At 38.5% G+C, this 17765-nt stretch overlaps 1 protein-coding gene across 5 annotated transcripts in view; it reads right to left on the bottom strand.

Annotated features, from left to right (window-relative positions):
• Positions 1-389: 389 nt before the first annotated feature.
• Positions 390-17765, bottom strand: part of LOC107205695 (golgin subfamily B member 1-like) — a 34434-nt gene continuing 17058 nt past the window's right edge. For 4 of the 5 annotated variants that reach the window (XM_015630401.3, XM_015630398.3, XM_015630402.3 and 1 more), the window contains 9 exons: positions 6793-17505; positions 6252-6403; positions 6013-6172; positions 4547-4699; positions 3879-4046; positions 2918-3015; positions 2417-2551; positions 1669-1783; positions 406-1212 (listed from right to left, as the gene is read on the bottom strand). In XM_015630401.3, the coding sequence (XP_015485887.1) occupies positions 1054-1212; positions 1669-1783; positions 2417-2551; positions 2918-3015; positions 3879-4046; positions 4547-4699; positions 6013-6172; positions 6252-6403; positions 6793-17505 (11853 nt within the window). In that variant the 3' untranslated portion in view covers positions 406-1053. Of the gene's footprint in view, positions 1213-1668; positions 1784-2416; positions 2552-2917; positions 3016-3878; positions 4047-4546; positions 4700-6012; positions 6173-6251; positions 6404-6792; positions 17506-17765 lie in introns of all 5 variants that reach the window. The other variant, XM_015630396.3, reaches the window with a different exon arrangement.

Raw genomic sequence — 17765 nt, 5'->3', positions numbered from 1 at the left:
ACCATCAAAAGAAGGTGGTTTACAGTATTCACCTGCAGCAGTGGGTAAATACCCTAAGCAGATAAATTACTTCACTAAAGTATCTCCAAGACAACCTTGCTCCTGCTCATCAGTAAAACCGATGGAATCCTTCCTTTTCCATATTCACTGGATATTTTCATTTTCCCACAAGATTCTCAGCTGAATTTATTGATTTGTATCTTGAAGCTGAAACATGTAAAATATGTAAGCATGTGTCTCTAGATGCTTGCATTTCATGTGTTCTGCAGCTGAGGAACATTTTGCCTCCAAGACAGGCAGTAACTAAGCCCTACCAAGAAAAGTGCAAATAAATTAAAAAAATACAGAAGCCCCACAAGTTACAGAAAGAAAAAACTATGAAAATAATATAAGAAGTTGGAGATATTTATGTCACCTCAATTGTGAATCTTTACTGAATCTTTAATCATCAGCTTACCTCATTAACATACACAGATCTGTGCATCTTGATTTCTTTACAAACTGAATGGGAAAGAAGAACATCCTTAATTCTTTTATTTTCAGCCAAAAAAAACCCAAAAAACCACCCACCCAACCAAAGAAAATAAAAAATCCAGTAGTTCTTCATTTATTGCACTCCATAAAACTTCTTGTTATAATCAAGAAGCCAATATACAGTAATAGCTTGATATTCCTTTAGAATTTATAGTTTAACTCTTAAAATAAAATTTGTATAGAAAAGATATCATTTACAACCCATTCAGTAGTAATCAACCATTATGTACCCACAAACAATATTACATAACTTGTATGCAGCAGTTTCTTTATAGGGCAGAGGGGAATATTTTCTCCTTAGCAAATATAATATCCCACTGTTAAAGAGCAATTCAAGTCAACTTTGGAGCAAGTGTGATATGCACGAATTTCACTGGAGAAGCTCAAGATTCCGTGTAGTGTCCCAAGGATTTGTACGACTGTGTCCAGTGCATAGCGGAACAGCAGCATGTGAGGAGTCTCCAGGCTGGGACTGGCACTGCCCACGGGGAAAGGAGCCAGACAGGGAGTGCAGCGGATTCAGAGCACACCAGTGAGGCACAGGAGAACAAGGAGGTGTAGTGTGACCAGGTAGGTGAGGAATAAATAGCGGGATTTGGCTCGGGCTGTCAGCAGCTTGGAGCAGTAAAGGCTTCGCCCCCGGAGCCAGCGGCGCAAGGAAAGGGCTCCTCCTTTCATCTGAGGAAGAGACAAAAGTTATCACAGGAAGAATCAGGAATACAAACCAGGAACAGCTCCACTGCAGCCTGGATTTCCAAGGCTCTACAAATCTTTTGGCTCTGACACAGCAACTGACCCCAAACACCAAAGCAATAAATGATTTAAAGGCCCCAAACCCAGCATTAATGAGAGGGGAAAGGAATGAATCCAAGCTGTGTATTATGCAACTCTACACACATAAATATGCATACTGCATTTTGGGCATGCATAATTAAATGCAGACAGTTTATTTAATGGCCACAGGTGTAGTACAAATATGATTACATACGTTTTTTAACCTGGACATATGCAGTATGTTTTCTGGCAGCTGCTGGTCTTGGATTCATAGCCCCAAGAGAAAGAAATGAAGGATGTTTTCCCATCACTTTTAAGGAGCTGATAATTTAGGGTTTTAAAAGACTTTCATTCCCTCACCTTTCTCACAACAACGTGCTCCCTGGGATTGATGATTAAGGCTTCCCTCTCCTCCTCAGCTTCCATCTGGACAGTGTAGTCACTGGGGACAGACCTGTAACTGCCTACTTCATATCTAGAGTAAAATTTAAGGCACAGAGTTATCCCCTCTTTTAATTACTGAATTGACACAAAATTGACACAAAAAACTTTATTTTGCATACTTAAAATGACTGAAGGAAGGTCCCCACAAAAAGCTGACTCACTTTATGTTGCCAGGTCTTTTTCAGTCTCTGTTTACCATCTACTCTCAAGGTGTTTCTTTTATTCAGAATTAGTCCACATCATCACCAGCTGACTGAACAGTGACTTTCAGGTGATGATAGTGAGGGACACTTTATTTAGGCAGGTACAAACTGGTATTTTCAATCTAACCAGTGGCTCTGCTAAAATTGTTATATGGGAAATTTTTTTCTTAACCTGGAAAAAAAGACATAGCACTGACTACTGAGTCTAACAGATGAAAAATTAAATAAATAAAAGAAATTAAATAAAGAAAAAAAATCCCAAAGCCTATAAACACTGATCCAGTGTTTAACTTAGCTTTTTAATACATGGGTTTTCACTGCTTTGGGCACTGTGGGCTCACGCACAGGTTTGTTTGTTATTATTATTGTTATTATTAAGTAGTAGTAGTATCTCAAAAAAAATCTAAGACCCACAGGAAAACTTCTCACTAAAAACAGAACGCAAACAATCTGTATTTTACCTGTTACTTCTCTCCTCATAGAGTCCAAGAGCCTCTTCTGCAGCTTCTCTCCTCCTCTTCTCCTCTGCCAGTGTTTCTGTGAGCTGGGAGAGACCCTGCTGCAGTGACTCATACTGCTGCTCCGTCTCTGCAAGCCTGGGACAAAATAAAATCTGAAATCAGTATTTTATGGACTCAAAGAATTACTTACTTGTTCTTTTTTTTATTAGGAAATCTTCCTTTTTGTGACAGACTTAATTATAATGAGATGCTTTAGCCTAAATATTGAGATAAAGTCACCAATAATCAGTATACTTATGTACTGATTTATGTACAAACCACAATTATTACCAGATGATAACAATTCCAAGAATATGGCTTATGATTCATGTAATCCACTATAAATCCACTCCTTCCCCTTCTCTGCAGAAATGCCTCAGAGGGATAGAAAAGCATTACTTTCACACTCACAACACAGCTGTCAGGAAAATAATATTGCTAATACATGCTCTGAGTCCTGACCTTTTCCTGAGCTCATTTAGCTCCATATTGTCTATCTCCACAATAATCCCTGATCTCTCCCGTGGCGCTCCAGGGGGAACCTCTGCTCTGATTTCATCCTAGAAAATATTAAGGGAAAAAAAATCCAAAATGAACAAGTGACCATTTTTCTACTTGTCAAAAGCCTTTATTTCAATTACAGAAGCCATAAGCACCACAAAACAATGGACCAGATAATTCATTGTGCCACTTAATGTCTTCATTTCTATCTCTCAACAATGTCTGAAGGGAAAGAAATGCATCTACACATGCACAATTCCAGAAGCAAGGCAGCTATTCATTTATTTCTCATTTACAGTTCTTGTTTGGATTTATTTCCATTTGTGGAAGAGCAAGGGTTGTTTTCTATATGTATCCATATGCTATTTCAGGGTGTTCTATTAATGATTGTTAATGAATAACCAAGCAGTACAGGAAAGCTTTTTAAAAATAAAGGAATAATGATGAATCATAAAGGACAGAGTTGGAAGGGACCTTAAAAATTATCAAGTTCCAACCTCAAATAATAATCTTACAGGTGCGTGTGAGGGGTTGGTAAAGGGTACTGAAATGCTGAACTGGTGATGTAGATCTCACTTCTGAAAATATTACTGAAGCAATGTAAAATGATCCACAACTGATGTGATTCTATCACTAAACTTCCTGATCCACTGAGCAGTGATCATTCAATTATCTCTGCCAGCTGCAGACCAACTCAAAAAAGATGTTTCAAAACAAAAAAATATGTAAAACAGCTTCCTTAAATGAAAAGTCAAATTAGACCAGCTTAACAACAATAAAGACAGTTATCTTCAGTCACGGGCCAGGAAAAGTACCAGGTCACTACAACAAAAAGTACTCTACTTCATTTTTAGCAAGAAAACCAGAAAAAGTGTAAGCACAGAAGAAAGAAACCTAAAAAACCTTCCATGTATCTTTTTACCTGGACTGAGCCTTGGAAAGATGCCACTTGCATTGCCTGATATTCCCTTTCCAGCCTTAAGTAACGATTTTGTAGATCAGTGTAATGAAGCTGGTTGTCCCTCAGAGTCTGGGAAAGAGTCTTCAGCTGGGCAGACAGGACAGCATTCTCCTCTGCTGACTGCACAACCTGAGAGAAATTACCATTGAAGTCACTAAAATTAGCTCTCCCAGGAAATCCCTGCAGATTTGAGAACTGCTGTTTTAAAACTGCATCCACTTTTTGGCAAGGTCACAGTTTGGCTGGGATTTAAGATGTTTTATGAGCAGAAGAAATAATGAATACTGAGCAATGACTTCCCCTGCCATTAGGACACCCAAACCAGAAGCTGAAATCTTGTTCCAGCTAAGACAGACACCCGTTTCAGTCTATAATGAAAAATATTTGACAGTGAGTAAAGTTCAGAGGTTCATCAATGTCTTCAGAATGCAGAGTCAAACTGACCTCTCAGTCAGGAAAGCCTGGCAGAAGAAAACTGGCATTTAATTTGAATGTCCAGGCTGAGTTATTTTAAAATATCTATGTTTCAAAGTAAAATACCATTCACCACCACTTCATCAGTATTTCAACATGAAGCCAGCCCAGACTGACATGAGCTTTTCAGGATCAGAGCTGTTATTCCAAAGTACCTTGGAATTAATCTGCTGGAAACGCAGGTCCTTTTGCTGCATCTCTTGCAGGCAGCGCTGCAGCTCAGTCTGCAGCTGGTTCTTCTCAGCCAGAACATGTTTGATTTCCTCTGCTCCATCAGCACTTCCAGCAAGGGAGGCAGTTTCCAAAGCCTTAAAAATAACAGGATATTCAGGGTAAATGGTACAGGAGTTCTCTAAATATTCAATAACCCCAACACTAAATAGACTCTACAGAATTCCTTTTTCACAAATTATTTTCTTCTCACACCTTAATACCATATTTAAAAAACACTTTAAAGACAAGATTACTTTTTTATATATATAGTGTATATATAATTTATAATTTTAATGCAAATATAATTTGCATTAAAAAATAACAAAAAAATTACCACAAAAAGGCAACCCAACCTGATTTTTAATTTGCAAATAATGTGAAGCCCAAAAAATACAGCAAAGGATTAAAAATAGCAAAGGATTAATAAAAAACACCTTTCAAAAATTATTTTCAAGCTAATAAAGTCTTGTATTCATGACTTGTAAAACAGCTGTTTTGTAAATATGAATTTCAAGCCGAAAGAATCCATTTTGAAAAGAAAAAAATTATTACCAATTTACAGCTTTGGCCTTCTTTATCTCTGGCAGTTCAACATTTTGATATAAATGGCTAATAAAGGAAGGATATGTGCCATCTCTAATGCTTTATGGAATCTATTCACTCATACAATCATGAAAAAAACGGTTTTTACCACATTAAATACTTCATTACCCACAGACATTACTGGTCAACAGCTCTTACTCATTATTATAATCACAGAAAATGAACAGCATACAAACTTCAGCAACTAAAATGCTGGTTTTAATGAAATTTAAATGAATAATACTTTCTTCCTTTGGCAGAGAAAAGGTAAGTAAGATTATTCTAAAATAGCACTTTCCTTGAATCTTTCATGAGAGTCTACGAAACAACATTTGCCAGCCTGGATGTCAGCTGCTGCCTTTCTAAATCCAGGATTTTGTTCCTGGCTGAAGCCAGCTCCAGCTGCTTCAGGGGAAGGACAAGAACACTTCCAATCACCTTTCTCCCCCAATTAGGTCCCAGTCCAATTTTCAATAACTAGACATGGATTTAGGATCTGAAGGATGAGCTTCATTAGGTGTTTAAAACCTCTCTGCATCAACTATATAAACTGTGAAACTTGCTGTCCATGTAAAACCACACTCTCTTTTTTGATCCTCTTAAAAAGCCTGTCCCTGAAAATGGGTTACAGCCATAATAACTCTGAAAGAAATAAACCCATTTATTTTTTTTTTCAACTTCTTCCTTTTATATTCTGGATTTAACTAACTTAAGACAGTAATTTACGAGATTACTACAGACTGCTCTTTTGAGAAGCAGGCTGTAAACTTCAGATAATAAACTGCTACCTTGCATTTTATAGTCCTGCTACATTACATTTTTTTACCTTCACTGGGTAACTGCTGCCAGCAGGGAGTGACTTCTTCCCAATCATGTCTTGCTGCAGCCTCTGGAGCTCTGCAATCTGCCGGTCTTTCTCAGCCACTGTGATCTGACACTGATTCCTCAGTGCCTGGGACTCGGAGAGGAGGAGGCTTTTTTCCATTCTGAACATAAAACATCAGATGCTAAGTAATTCCATATTCTATACAAATAAATGAAGAGGATAAAGCTGTACTATTTTACCTTAATCCAGCCAGCTCGTTCTGGTATGATGTGATTTCTCTCTCAGTTTCTGCCTGGAAGGCTTTTGTCTGATGCAAAGCCTTTTCCAAATCATCAACCTTGGTCTTCAGTTTGGATATTTCAACAGCTGCAAGGCTGGCTCCTTCTTTAGCCTAGGTTTAATAAACATCATTAGTGAACTGGAATGAAAACCAGATAGGTGAAGTTTGATTAGTGCTAAAACTCTAATTACAGACTAAAGTTTTCCCCATTTGCTTTGTTTAACAGGGTAATTACCTGAACTCCCAAAATTGTAAACACACCTCCTCTGGGTACACAGTGCTATCTTAGCATTCACACAGAGTTAAACTCTAAAAGCCATCATGTCTCAAAGCATTCTCTGCATGAATAAAATTACAGAGCCATGTGGCTAATTACAACTTACCAACGTTTCCCCATTGTTCTGAGGCACATCCAAACTACTTTTAAAAGAATTTCTCCCATTGATGCTGCTGCCATCAATGGGAAATTAAGCTGTGCAATGCTTGGCTTCAGAAGTTACCTTCTGATGGCTGAGCTCCTGCAGCAATTTGTCTCGGTCATCCTGAAGACTGGCCATAGCCTTGGAAAATGCTTCAATCTGCTGGACATAATTCCTGCACTCGGCTGAGAGCCTGCTCACCTCCAGCTCCCGACTGACTAAAGTCCTACAGACGTTTCCAAAGTCATCAGCCACCTGAGCAAGGGTAACCTGATCTGCAGCATCAAGGACAGCCCCATGCAGAAGAGAGTTTTCTTTGAGGATACTCATGAGATGGGATTTAAACCCCTCCAATACAGCTGCAAGTTCATCCCCTTTTTTTCTTTCAGTCTTGAGCTCAGAGGTGTATTTGCTCTGAAGAACTTTGAAGTCCTCTATGATCCGATCTCTGTCATTCTGCAGAGCAGTCATTGCTTTCCCAAAGGCCTCATTTTGGGATCTCAACTCACTGTTTTGAGACTGAACTTCAAGCAGCATCTTTTCCGCAGAAGCATCAGGTTTATCTCCTTCTTCAAGTGTCAAAAGAGTCCCACTGTACTCCTCATCTGCATTTCTGCCTCTGGATTTCTGGAGTTCCTGAACCTTTTTCTGAAGCTTTCCCCCTTGCTGTCCATTGGATTCTTTTTTTTGAATACTCTCACTATTTAGCAGCTTCTCTCCAGATTCAGAAACAAGTTTCTCTTTGTTTAGTGATGTGATTAGAGATTCTAAATCACTTACTTTAGATGCCAGTTTTTTATTCTCATGTTCCAAAGCCATAGCAGCTCCCTTCTGCAGTTCACTGGAAAGCTGCATCTCTTTTATTTGTTTTTGAAGATCGTATTTTTCATGCTCAAGGCTTTTAATACACTCCAATTTCTGCTTAAGTAAGTCCTTCAGCTGATGGTCTTTCAGAGATAAAACCTGATTAAGATCTTCCCTGTATTTTATCAGCTGTGCATTCAGCATTGCATTTTCAGAATGCAGATCATCTATCCTATTGAGGAGGACCCTTAACTCCTGTTTCAAAGCATTAGTCTCACTTGCACTGCCAACTAGAAGACTGTCCCTCTGATTTAAGACATCCTGGTGAATATGTTCCAGCTCCTTGTATCTGGTAAAAAGATCATCCCGGTCGTTCTGGAGAGATGACATGGATTTTTTAAAGGCATCTATTTCACTGGCAATCACAGCTTTCTCCTGACCTGCTTTTTCTGTTTTCACCTGGAGATTTCTCAGCTCATTTTCCAGCCTCTGACGGGACTCCTCAGCTTGTTGTCTCTCCATCTGCAAAGACCTTACCTGAAGTTCATAGTCTTTGATCTGATTCCTATGCTGAGTCTGTACCTGAATCAGATAATCTGAAATTTCATCCCCTTTTGAAGAAATGAGTAAGGAAATTTCTTTGTCTTTGTTATTTAGCATGATCTTCATTTGCTCAGAAATGGTAATCTGCTTTTGCAGTTCAGCATTCATTTTTTCCTTCTCTGCTAGAAGCTCTTGCAATTCTTGCTCCTGTCTTGTAAAGTTACTTTCCAGAGCTTTTATCTCTCTTCCTGCACTCTTACTATTCTCTATGAGATGATTAAGAGAATTATTTTCTTTCAGAAGTGCTTGCAAAGCTTCTTCTTTGGACTGAAGAACACTCTCTAGCTCTTGCTGTCTGTTAAAAAAGAAGGTATTTTCTTCCTTTATCCTACAGAGCTCTTCATAGCGCTGTCTATCAACAGACTTTTGCCTCAAGTACAGTTCATCCTTTGTTTCTTCTACCACAGAGTATTTGATATTTAATTCTTGAATCTGAGTCATTTTATCTTTCAATTCATTTTGCAAGGCCACTATTCTTTTGTTACTGTCTTCCAGCTGTTTCTCCTTGTTTTGAATGGCCTCTTTGAACTGAGTTTCCCAGGTTTTCATCTCAGTGATGACCCTGTCCCTGTCATCCTGAAGGGAGGACATGCACTTTGTGAAAGCAGCCAATCGCGCCAGAGCTGCATTCAGATCTGCCTGCAGCTGCTTGTTCTGTGTGTCCTTTGTGCTAACTTCCTCCTGCAAACCCTGAACCTCACTCATTGCCCGATCTTTTTCCCTCTCAAGCACACCATGTCTTTCCTCCAGGTTTGAAATTTCACTTTTGTGAAGCAATTTCAGCTGCTGGAGATGAAATTCCAATTCTCTCTCATATCCTCTCTTTTGAAGCTGCAGTTCATCTACCTTCTTCTGAAGTTCTTTCCTCCAGTTTAGATTCTCGTCTTTAAGCCTGTCCACTTCCCTCTTTGACTGTTCCAACAGGTTCATCTGTGCAGAAAGCTTTCCCTTGAGATGAAGTATTTCACCATTTGATTCTGCCAGCTTTTCTGATGCATTACTTAAGTCCTTTTCTAATTTTTCATTTTTTGACTGTGACAATTTCATAGATCTTTCCAAATCTAGGATCAGCTCCTGGAACTTTATAGAATCCTTTTGCAATTGGTTGATCTCCTGCTGTTTCTCCTTTAAGAGTTCTTGCAATTCTTTTGTTCTGTTTTTAGTCCCATTATTGTCCCTCTGAGCACTTTTCACCTTCTCCTCAAACATCTTTACAAGATGGAGCTGCTGCTCTTCCTTTTCTCTAACCACATTAGATTTTTCTGCCTTTAACTCTTCCAGCTGCTGTAACAGCAAGTTATTCTGTACCTCTGCCGATTTCATCCTATCAGTAAGATGATCAACTTTTTTAACATGATTAAGCAATTCTGTCTCAAGAAATTCTCTCTCATTCTTTACTTTGTAAGAACTTTCTTGTACATTTTCTAATTCTTCCTGTAACAGACATTTGTCATCCTCTAAAATCTTAACTTTTTCATTTAGACTAACAATTTCTTGTGTTAGACTTTTACATTCTGTGTCCAGCTTTGTTAGACAATTACTTTTGTGAAGCAAAGATTTCTCAGTTTCTTGCGCTTTTTCTGAAATTAACTTTCTTTCTTGTTCTAGGACAAGCACAGCCTGTTCTTTTTCAGAGAGTTTATCCTTTAACACATTAATGTTCTTTAACAGTGATTCATTCTCACATAATGCATCACTGATTTTGGATTGTGTATCATTTTGGTACACTTCCATTTGAACCTGCAGTTCTCCCAAGGCTGCTTTAGTTACAGTGATGTCATTATGAAGGACATCATTCTCATTCTGAATTTTCTCTAAAGCTTGCTTTAGGTTTTCAGAGGTTTGTTTCAGCTGCTCATTCTCCTCCATCAGCTGATGGTTCTGCTCAGTGAGCTCACACAGACGAGCCTGGTGTTCCTGCATCCTGGCCTCGTGCTCATGGATTTGCCTTTCTGCTTTGCTCTGTAACTCCTCAACCTCCATTTTCTTGGATTCACTGAGTTGTTTCAGTTGGTTCTTAATAACCTCGTTTTCATCAAGGAGATTTTGTAAATGTTTCTGCAGAGCCTCCTTTTCAGACTGTCCTTCCCTGAGTCTTTGAACAGCCTCTTGCTTCTCTTTCCTATTGAGATCAATGACTTGCCTCATATCTGCCACTTTACTACTGATATTCTCATATGCCTGAAGAAGCGATTCATACTCTTGCTTTAATTCACTATGTTTAGCCTTCCATCCTGTCAATTCAACTGTCTGAGAATCTTTTAAGGTATTTAATTGGAAAGAAAAGGCCTCTTTTTCCTGGACTATGGACTCCATAGTGGATTTCAGACTTTCACATGCTGCAGTGAGGTTTTCATTTTCAGTCAGCAGCCTCGCATTTTCTGAAGCAAGGCTCTCCTCTCCAGACAATGGTGCCACAGCACTTGAACTCTGCTTTTCTCTGCCAAGCTCTAGCAAGTGCTCCATCATTCCTGTCTTGTTCACCAGTTCTTCTCTTTCCAACATCAACTGATCAATCTGTTCCTTTAGACATTTATTTTCTCTCAGGGCTTCTTTACGTGATATTAAAGCCGCCTGTAATTTCCTTTGGAGGCGCTCTCTGGATCTGTCTTCTGTTACAGCTCTTTGCTCTTGGGCTTTGGAATCATTTAAATTTGCAGGTTTTACCATTGGCTCTTCCATTGTTTGCATTTGTTTCTGGATTTCAAATTCTGTTACTTCTCTCAGTTTAGTTTTCCCAGAGTAATCAGTCTCTGACAGTTGAAAAGCGGTGACTTTTCTTTCCAAACTCCCTTGACAGAAATTACTTTCTGAACCAACCTCTCCCAATTCCTTTTCAGTCCCAGTTTCTTCCTTAAGCTCTTTACCCAACACCACAGGTTTACTCATCCCAGCCTTCTCACGCAGCATACACAGCTCTGCCACAAGATTTTTGTTTTCTTCACTGAAATGTTCTACCTCTTTTTTCATCTTAATTAGTTCCAAATTGGACTTTTCCAAAGAGCTGAGAAGTTCCTCTTTCTCACCCTTCATGTCTTCAAATGCTGTTTTGTAATGGTGGGCTTCTTCCTGCCCCTCCTTTATGGCTTTGTTTAATAATTCTTTTTCAAGACCAAGTTTCTCTTTTAAATCCGTAAGTGAACATTTCAGTGCTTCTATTTCTTCATTCTTTCCTGCAACCTCCTGCTTAGCTTCAATTCTTGACCTCTGCAGTTCCTCCTGGCTCACCCTGTAATCCTCTTCATTTTTTTTAATAAGTGCTTTTTTCTCATTATTCACATGTTCAAGCACTGCCTTGAGCTCTACAGTTTCAGTCAGATGTGCTTTAAGGTTTTTCTGTAAATGCTTTATGTTCTCCAACAAGCTACCCTGACATTGCTCCTCCTGTCTCAAAGACATTAAACTGATTGTTTCTTCTTGATCATCACCAAATTCAACCAATATTTTTCTGAGCTCTTTCCTTAACATCTCTGTTTCCTCCTTAAGTTTTGCATAATCACTTCTTAGTTCTTTTAGCTCGGTGTCTTCACTTGGCACTGAAGTGATCATGTTTTCTGATTCTTTCAAGGATCCAACCTGAACATTGTTTCTTGGTTTGTCTGATTCCAAACTCCTTGGGTCAGCTTGGTCTTCTCCCAGCAGTGCCTTGGGTGGAACCAGCTCCTTCCCTTCTAACTGGTTAAAGCCCAGCCCTTGACATTTTGTTTGGAGAACTTCCCAGAGTACTTTATGTTCTTGCCTGAGCTGCTCAAGGTGGGTTTTTTGTTCATCAAAATCTGCTGCGAGTTTAAGGTGCTCTTCCCTTTCCTGCTGGAATTTTTTCATATCTTCTTTCATGACCAAAAGCTCCCTCTGTAAAGCTTCTTTTTCTTTTTGTAATTGATGCATGGCATTAATGCTGTTGTTGGGATTCAGACACTCATTCCTGTCTCCAGCACTTGAACCAGGCTCTTCTAAACTGGAATTTCTCAACAATTCTTCCCTCTTTTTAAGTTCAGACTTCACCTCTTCAAGAGTCAACAGCAATTGAGAACGTTCCTCTTGATATGCCCTTGTTCTTTCATCAAGCACAGACTGCAGATGAGCGAGCATGCAGTCCTTCTCCCCTAAAGATTTCAGGTTCTGCTCACAAACATTTTGTTTTTCACCTATGACATCATTCAGTTCTGCGATACTGTGCTGAAGTTCCTCCAAATACGATGTTCTTGAACATAAGGTTTTGGTCAGATCACTTATCTTAGCATCTTTTTCTACAAGTTGTTGTTTCAAAGTTCCAAGATGAGACTCAAGATCATTACTTTGTCCTTCAATTAGTTTTAATTTGTCTGTTAACTCATTAACTTGCTTCAAAAGCTCCTCTGCTTTTTTCTGCTCTTTTTCTATTTCTTCCTGTCCACTCTTTTCTAATTTCCCAACTTTTTGCAATAGATCTCTTCTTACTATCAATGCTGCTTGAAGCTTCTTTTTCAGATTCTCTTTTTCCTTCCCCATTTTCTCAAGATTACACTTCATCTCCTCTTTTTCATTCATTAAATCTTTAAACTCAGCTTCTCTACTGCTTAACATAACCTGGTTCTGTTCCAGTTCTTTCTTACAATCCCCAAGTTCCTGCAATACTCGGTTTAGCTCTGCCACTGAACTCTTATGAACAGCTTCAAGGTCTTGCAGTTTGGCATTCAATGTACTCCTCTCTTCAGAAAAATTCAGCATTTCATTAGACAATGACTCCATGACCTGAGTAACAGAAGAGTCTTTTTCTTTCATTTGCTGGCTTAGACCAGAAATTAAATCCTTCTGCTGATTGACCTGGGAAGTTAAATTTTTGATGAGATGATCTTTTTCCCCCATTTCTTCAAGGAGACTTGCTACTATTTTACTTTCAGCCTGCAGCTTTTCTTGACTAGTTCTTAACATTTCTTCTGATTTATTCATCTTATCTTCAAGAAATTCCACCTGCTTATTTGTTTCTGCTAAAGAATCCTCGCTTTCTTTCAGGAGGCACTCCTGTTTCCCTAATGTTTCCTTGAGTGAGATAATTTCTTTTGACAGACATTCAATTTCAGATGTGTATTTGCCTTTCATCTTTTCCATGTCACTCTGCAGCACCTCCTTCTGCTTCTCAAGCAACTCCATACTTCTTAATTCATCTTTCATGGTGTCTATTTCTTTCTGCTTTTCTAAAAGCATCAGTTGCAAACATTCTCCTTCTGTTTCTTTGCTCAGAATAGCTGTTACCAGACTGGAGAATTTTTCCAACTGGAAATCGGTTGGCTGCAGTTCAGAATCTGAAATTAATGCCTCCTTTTCTTTACATAAAAGCCTACTACCAAGTAACGCAGATAAGCTCTGAGTTAATTTCTCTTTTATAAGATCCAGCTCTTGCTGCAAAGACTGGATTTTGCTATCTTTTGATTTCATCTCACTTTCTGAACTGCTCAATTGCTCAATAAGATCATTATTTTGTGAATTTGCCCTATCAAGTTCTGTCACCCATTTGTTTTCTGACTCAAGCAGACTTTGTTCTAGAGTTTGACATTTAAGTTCTAATTTAGAAAGTTCTTCACCCTTCACACTAACCTGCATCTGTAACTTCTCTTTTTCAGTCTTCATCTGCAGTTTGACAGCATCTATCTGCATCCTTGAATAATTCTCACTGGTTTCTAGTTTTTCACGGATTTCCCAGAGCTCTTCCAATTTTTTTTGCAAATCAGTCTGAGATGCAGTAAGTTGTGTGTTTTCAGCCATCAGTTTACTAACATCCTCTTGCAACAGGTTTTTTTCTTTCTCTAAAGACTCCACCTGACACTGCAGACTATTTACTAAAAGCGCGCTATCATGGCAGTCTGGAGGTGATTTGGAATTTACATTGTTGAACTCCAACTTCAAACATTCCAATTTTTCTGCCTGTTCAGTGCATGTCACACACAGAGATTCCACAGTCAAGTCTTTCTGCTGTAGTTCTTGTTCCCGGGTATTTATTTGGTCTAGTGCTTTTTGGTGCTCATTTTTAAGAGAGTCAAGTTCAACAGTCAAAGAATCAATTTTTTTCTGATGGTTATCAAGCTTCTTGTTCTTTTCCTGAAATTCTTCAGTCAGGTTTTTCATGGCTGTTCCACTTTCTTCTAATTTGGATCTGAGAACATCAATCTCACTAGAAAGAGCATTAGCATTGCTCTCTGCCAACTGTATGCTGGCATCTTTCTCCTTTAAAGAATTAAGCAGTCCAGCAATAACTTCATCTTTGTGCCCAAGAGCCACATTCAACTCGGTTCTCAGCTTATCCTGTGCTTCAGTTTTCTCCTGAAGAGATAAATAGGCATTTTCTTTCTCACGGACTAGCTCTTTAGAGTTTTGTAGTTCTTGTGTTAGTTCATGGACCTGACTTTGGAGCTGAGAAATTAAAAGTGTCTTCTCTTCATCTTTTCTTGCTTTCTCCTTCAGAGTTTCAAGGAGACTCTTGTTTTCTGTAAGAGATGATTCCTTTTTTGATAAGGACTGGTCCATCTCAGTTATTACATTCTTCTGATGCTCTATTTCTTTTTGGAAATTCTCTTTCATTTCCTGCAGCTCCACCATCTGTTTCTTTAAGACACCACACTCAGTCTCTTTTTCTTGCAGTTGCATCTTTACATTCTCACTGAATATTGAAATACTGTTGATGGCTGATTCTTTTTCTGAAACAAGTACTTTTAACTGTTCTGATTCAGAGGCTAAAAGCTGTAACTGCTTCTCCTGCACAACACAAGAATCCTGTACCTCAGAAAGCTGTGCTTTTAAACTGATGCATTCATTTACCTTTTGTTTTAAAGATGCATCTTTCTGTACAATTGAATCATTCAACTGGGACAATTGTTTTGTCATGTTTTTAAGCTGACTTTGAAGGTTAGAAATAACCTCCATATTCTCAGACAGTTGAACCCTAAGTACATCAGACTCTTCAGATTTATCTTTTAATAACTTAAATTCTTGGGCTTGCCTCTTCAATTCATTTTCTTTTTCCTCCAATTCATGTTTGAGCTCATTGGTTTCGAAGTTCAGGGCTTGTATTTGCAATCGCAGATCTGCAATGAATTCCACATATTGCTCTTCTCCTACCAGTCTATCCTTCACTTCCTGAATCAAAGCCTCCTTTTCAGAAAGGAGAGTTTCTTTTTCCTCAAAGGTAATTTTCAAGTTTTCTTTCTCCATCAACAGGCTGTCAATTTGGTCCTTCAAATCCAAAATATTATGACTTTGCTGGGACAGGTGCGAAGTTAAAGCAGCTATTTCCTCTGACTTTTTGATTACTGTAACATTAACTGTCTCTAGATCTGCTTTCAATTTTTCATTTTCTAGAGCTGCTGTTTGTGCTTGGTGCCTTGCTGAAGTAATTTCAGACTGGAGACATTTACATTCATGTGACTTCTCACTCAATAACCTTGAAAAGTCCTCCTTTTCATGCCTAAGCACCTCCACTTCTTTGCTCAATAGCTGTAGCTGATTATTTAACATTGTATTTTCTTCCATTTTTTCAAAAATTTGCGTCCGACACTTCTCAAGTTCTGAACCCTGACTTTTCACAGCCAGGTCTCTTTCCTCTACCAACTGAGTTAATTTAGTTTTTTCATCTTTAAGGTTTTTTATTTCATCCTGCAGCGCTACAACACAAAGCTTACTCTCTTCCACTTCCTTACGTAATGAATCATTTTGAAGATTCTTCTCTTCTAGAGACCTATTTGCAGCTTCAAAATTCAAAGTTATGCTTTGAATTTGTTCCTGCAGGAGTAAATTATTTTCCTTGCTATGACTGAGTTCTTGGATTAGACCACTGCATTCAGATAATTTATTATTTAACATTTCTTCTTTCTTTGTTTCTTCATCTCTAATCTCCTTCAGCTGAATGAGCAGTGATTGCACTTGTTCATGCAACTGTTGGGTCTGTTCCTTGCTTTCAGACAACTGCTCAGCCAGCATATCACATTCCTTTGTTTTGTCCCCCAGCTGTTCTGCAACTGAACTTTCCTTTTGCTTGGAAACTACTGACAGTTGTTCAATCTCTTTTGCCAGAGTGTTTTTATCACAATTTAGTTCTGAAAGAGTTTTTTCGTACTCAGCAGTGCTAAGAGATAACTTATTCTCCAATTCTGCCACAGCCTGAGTTTTCTTTAACAACTCACACTTTTTTACATCCAGGAGTTTGGACAAATTCTCATTTTCTCTGATTAGCTGCTCATTCTCTTTTTCCATTGTACCTATACTTTTTTTCAGATATGCATTTGCTTTTATTTGCTCTTCCAATTGTTCTTGTTTCCCTTCAAGATCTGCCTGCAACTGGTTATTAGCTGAAGCTTTCTCCTGTGTCTCCATCTCCCACTTTTTAATTTGTTTATGTTTTTCATTTAATTGGTCATTAAGTTCTTTGCAACATGTCTCTTTGGCTTTCAGATCCCCAGTTAATTTAAGTTTAGTCTCTTCATTCTGCTTCTCCAAAGCCCCAAGTTTCTGCTCTAATGAAATAATGAGCTCTTGTTTCTCTTGTAACTCTTTTTTAGCTGTTTCCTCATGATCAGTATGTTCTGTGAGCTTTCTGGCTAATTCAGCCAACTCTTCATCTTTTTTAGCGTTTTCCAAAACCAGTTTGTTGTATGAATCTTTAATTGACTTTAACTCATTTTCCAGGGTCTGTGCTTTGCTGTCTTTCTCTTTAAGCAGGCTATTCCATTTTTCCTTCAGAGCATTGTTTTCCTCAAACTGAGATTTCAAATATTCCATTTCTTTTCTTTGTTTATCCTCTGCTTCTTGCAGCTTTTCAGATGATTTAGTAACTTGCTCTTTCAGCAGGGTAATTTGTGACTCACACTCTGCAAGCTTGTTATGGTACGCAACGTTGTTGGCCTTGATTTCAGAGCGGAGATCCTTAATTGTCATGCTGTTCTCAGTGCTCTGCCTTATTAATTCCTCATTTTCTTTCATTTTAACTTCATTTTCAGCTCTAACTCTCTCCAGCTCCATTCTCATGGTGTCACTCTGCTCAGAAAGGGCAGAGATCTTCACACTGGCATCTCTCACATCAGCTGTCTGTACTTCCTTTAGCAAATGCATTTCCCTTTCAGCCTTTGATAAAGCCTCTTCCAAACCTCGCATTTCCTCCTCTTTGCATTGCACTTGATGTTTCAGGATCATAATCTGCTCAGAATATTCTGTCATGTTTAGAGACAGAACAGACATCTCCTTGTCTTTTTCTGCCAGTGCTTCTTTCAGATTATCGATTTCTCTTTCACGTTTCTGCAGATCTTGAATGAGTTGAGACCTCTCCTCCAAATGGCTTGAATTCAATTTGTCAAGTTCTTCATTTGTCTGGTCCAGGTCCAGCTGCATGGACTCCACCATGCTGTCTTGTTTCAAAGTCTAAAACATCAAGAAAAAAATGTTACAAGAACACTCCAAACACCTGTTTGAGGAAGAAGTTACACCTCACACATAGAAAAAGCATTTACCCAATGTACAATGTGATGTAAAGAACATCACAAGATGTTCTTTAGGTTGTGTTAGCAAACAGAAAGCTCAGTTTATGAAATTTAAAGCAGCTCATGCTGTCAGTTTTGCTGACATTTAAATGGGCCATGAAAAAATGAACACAGAATTTCTTCTCTTACATAATTTTTATG

The sequence above is a fragment of the Parus major genome, chromosome 5, assembly GCF_001522545.3.
Source record: "Parus major isolate Abel chromosome 5, Parus_major1.1, whole genome shotgun sequence".
Taxonomy (NCBI): Eukaryota; Metazoa; Chordata; class Aves; order Passeriformes; family Paridae; genus Parus; species Parus major.
The sequence above is the reverse complement of the archived record's forward strand: the minus strand, read 5'-3'. Positions and strand labels throughout refer to the sequence as shown.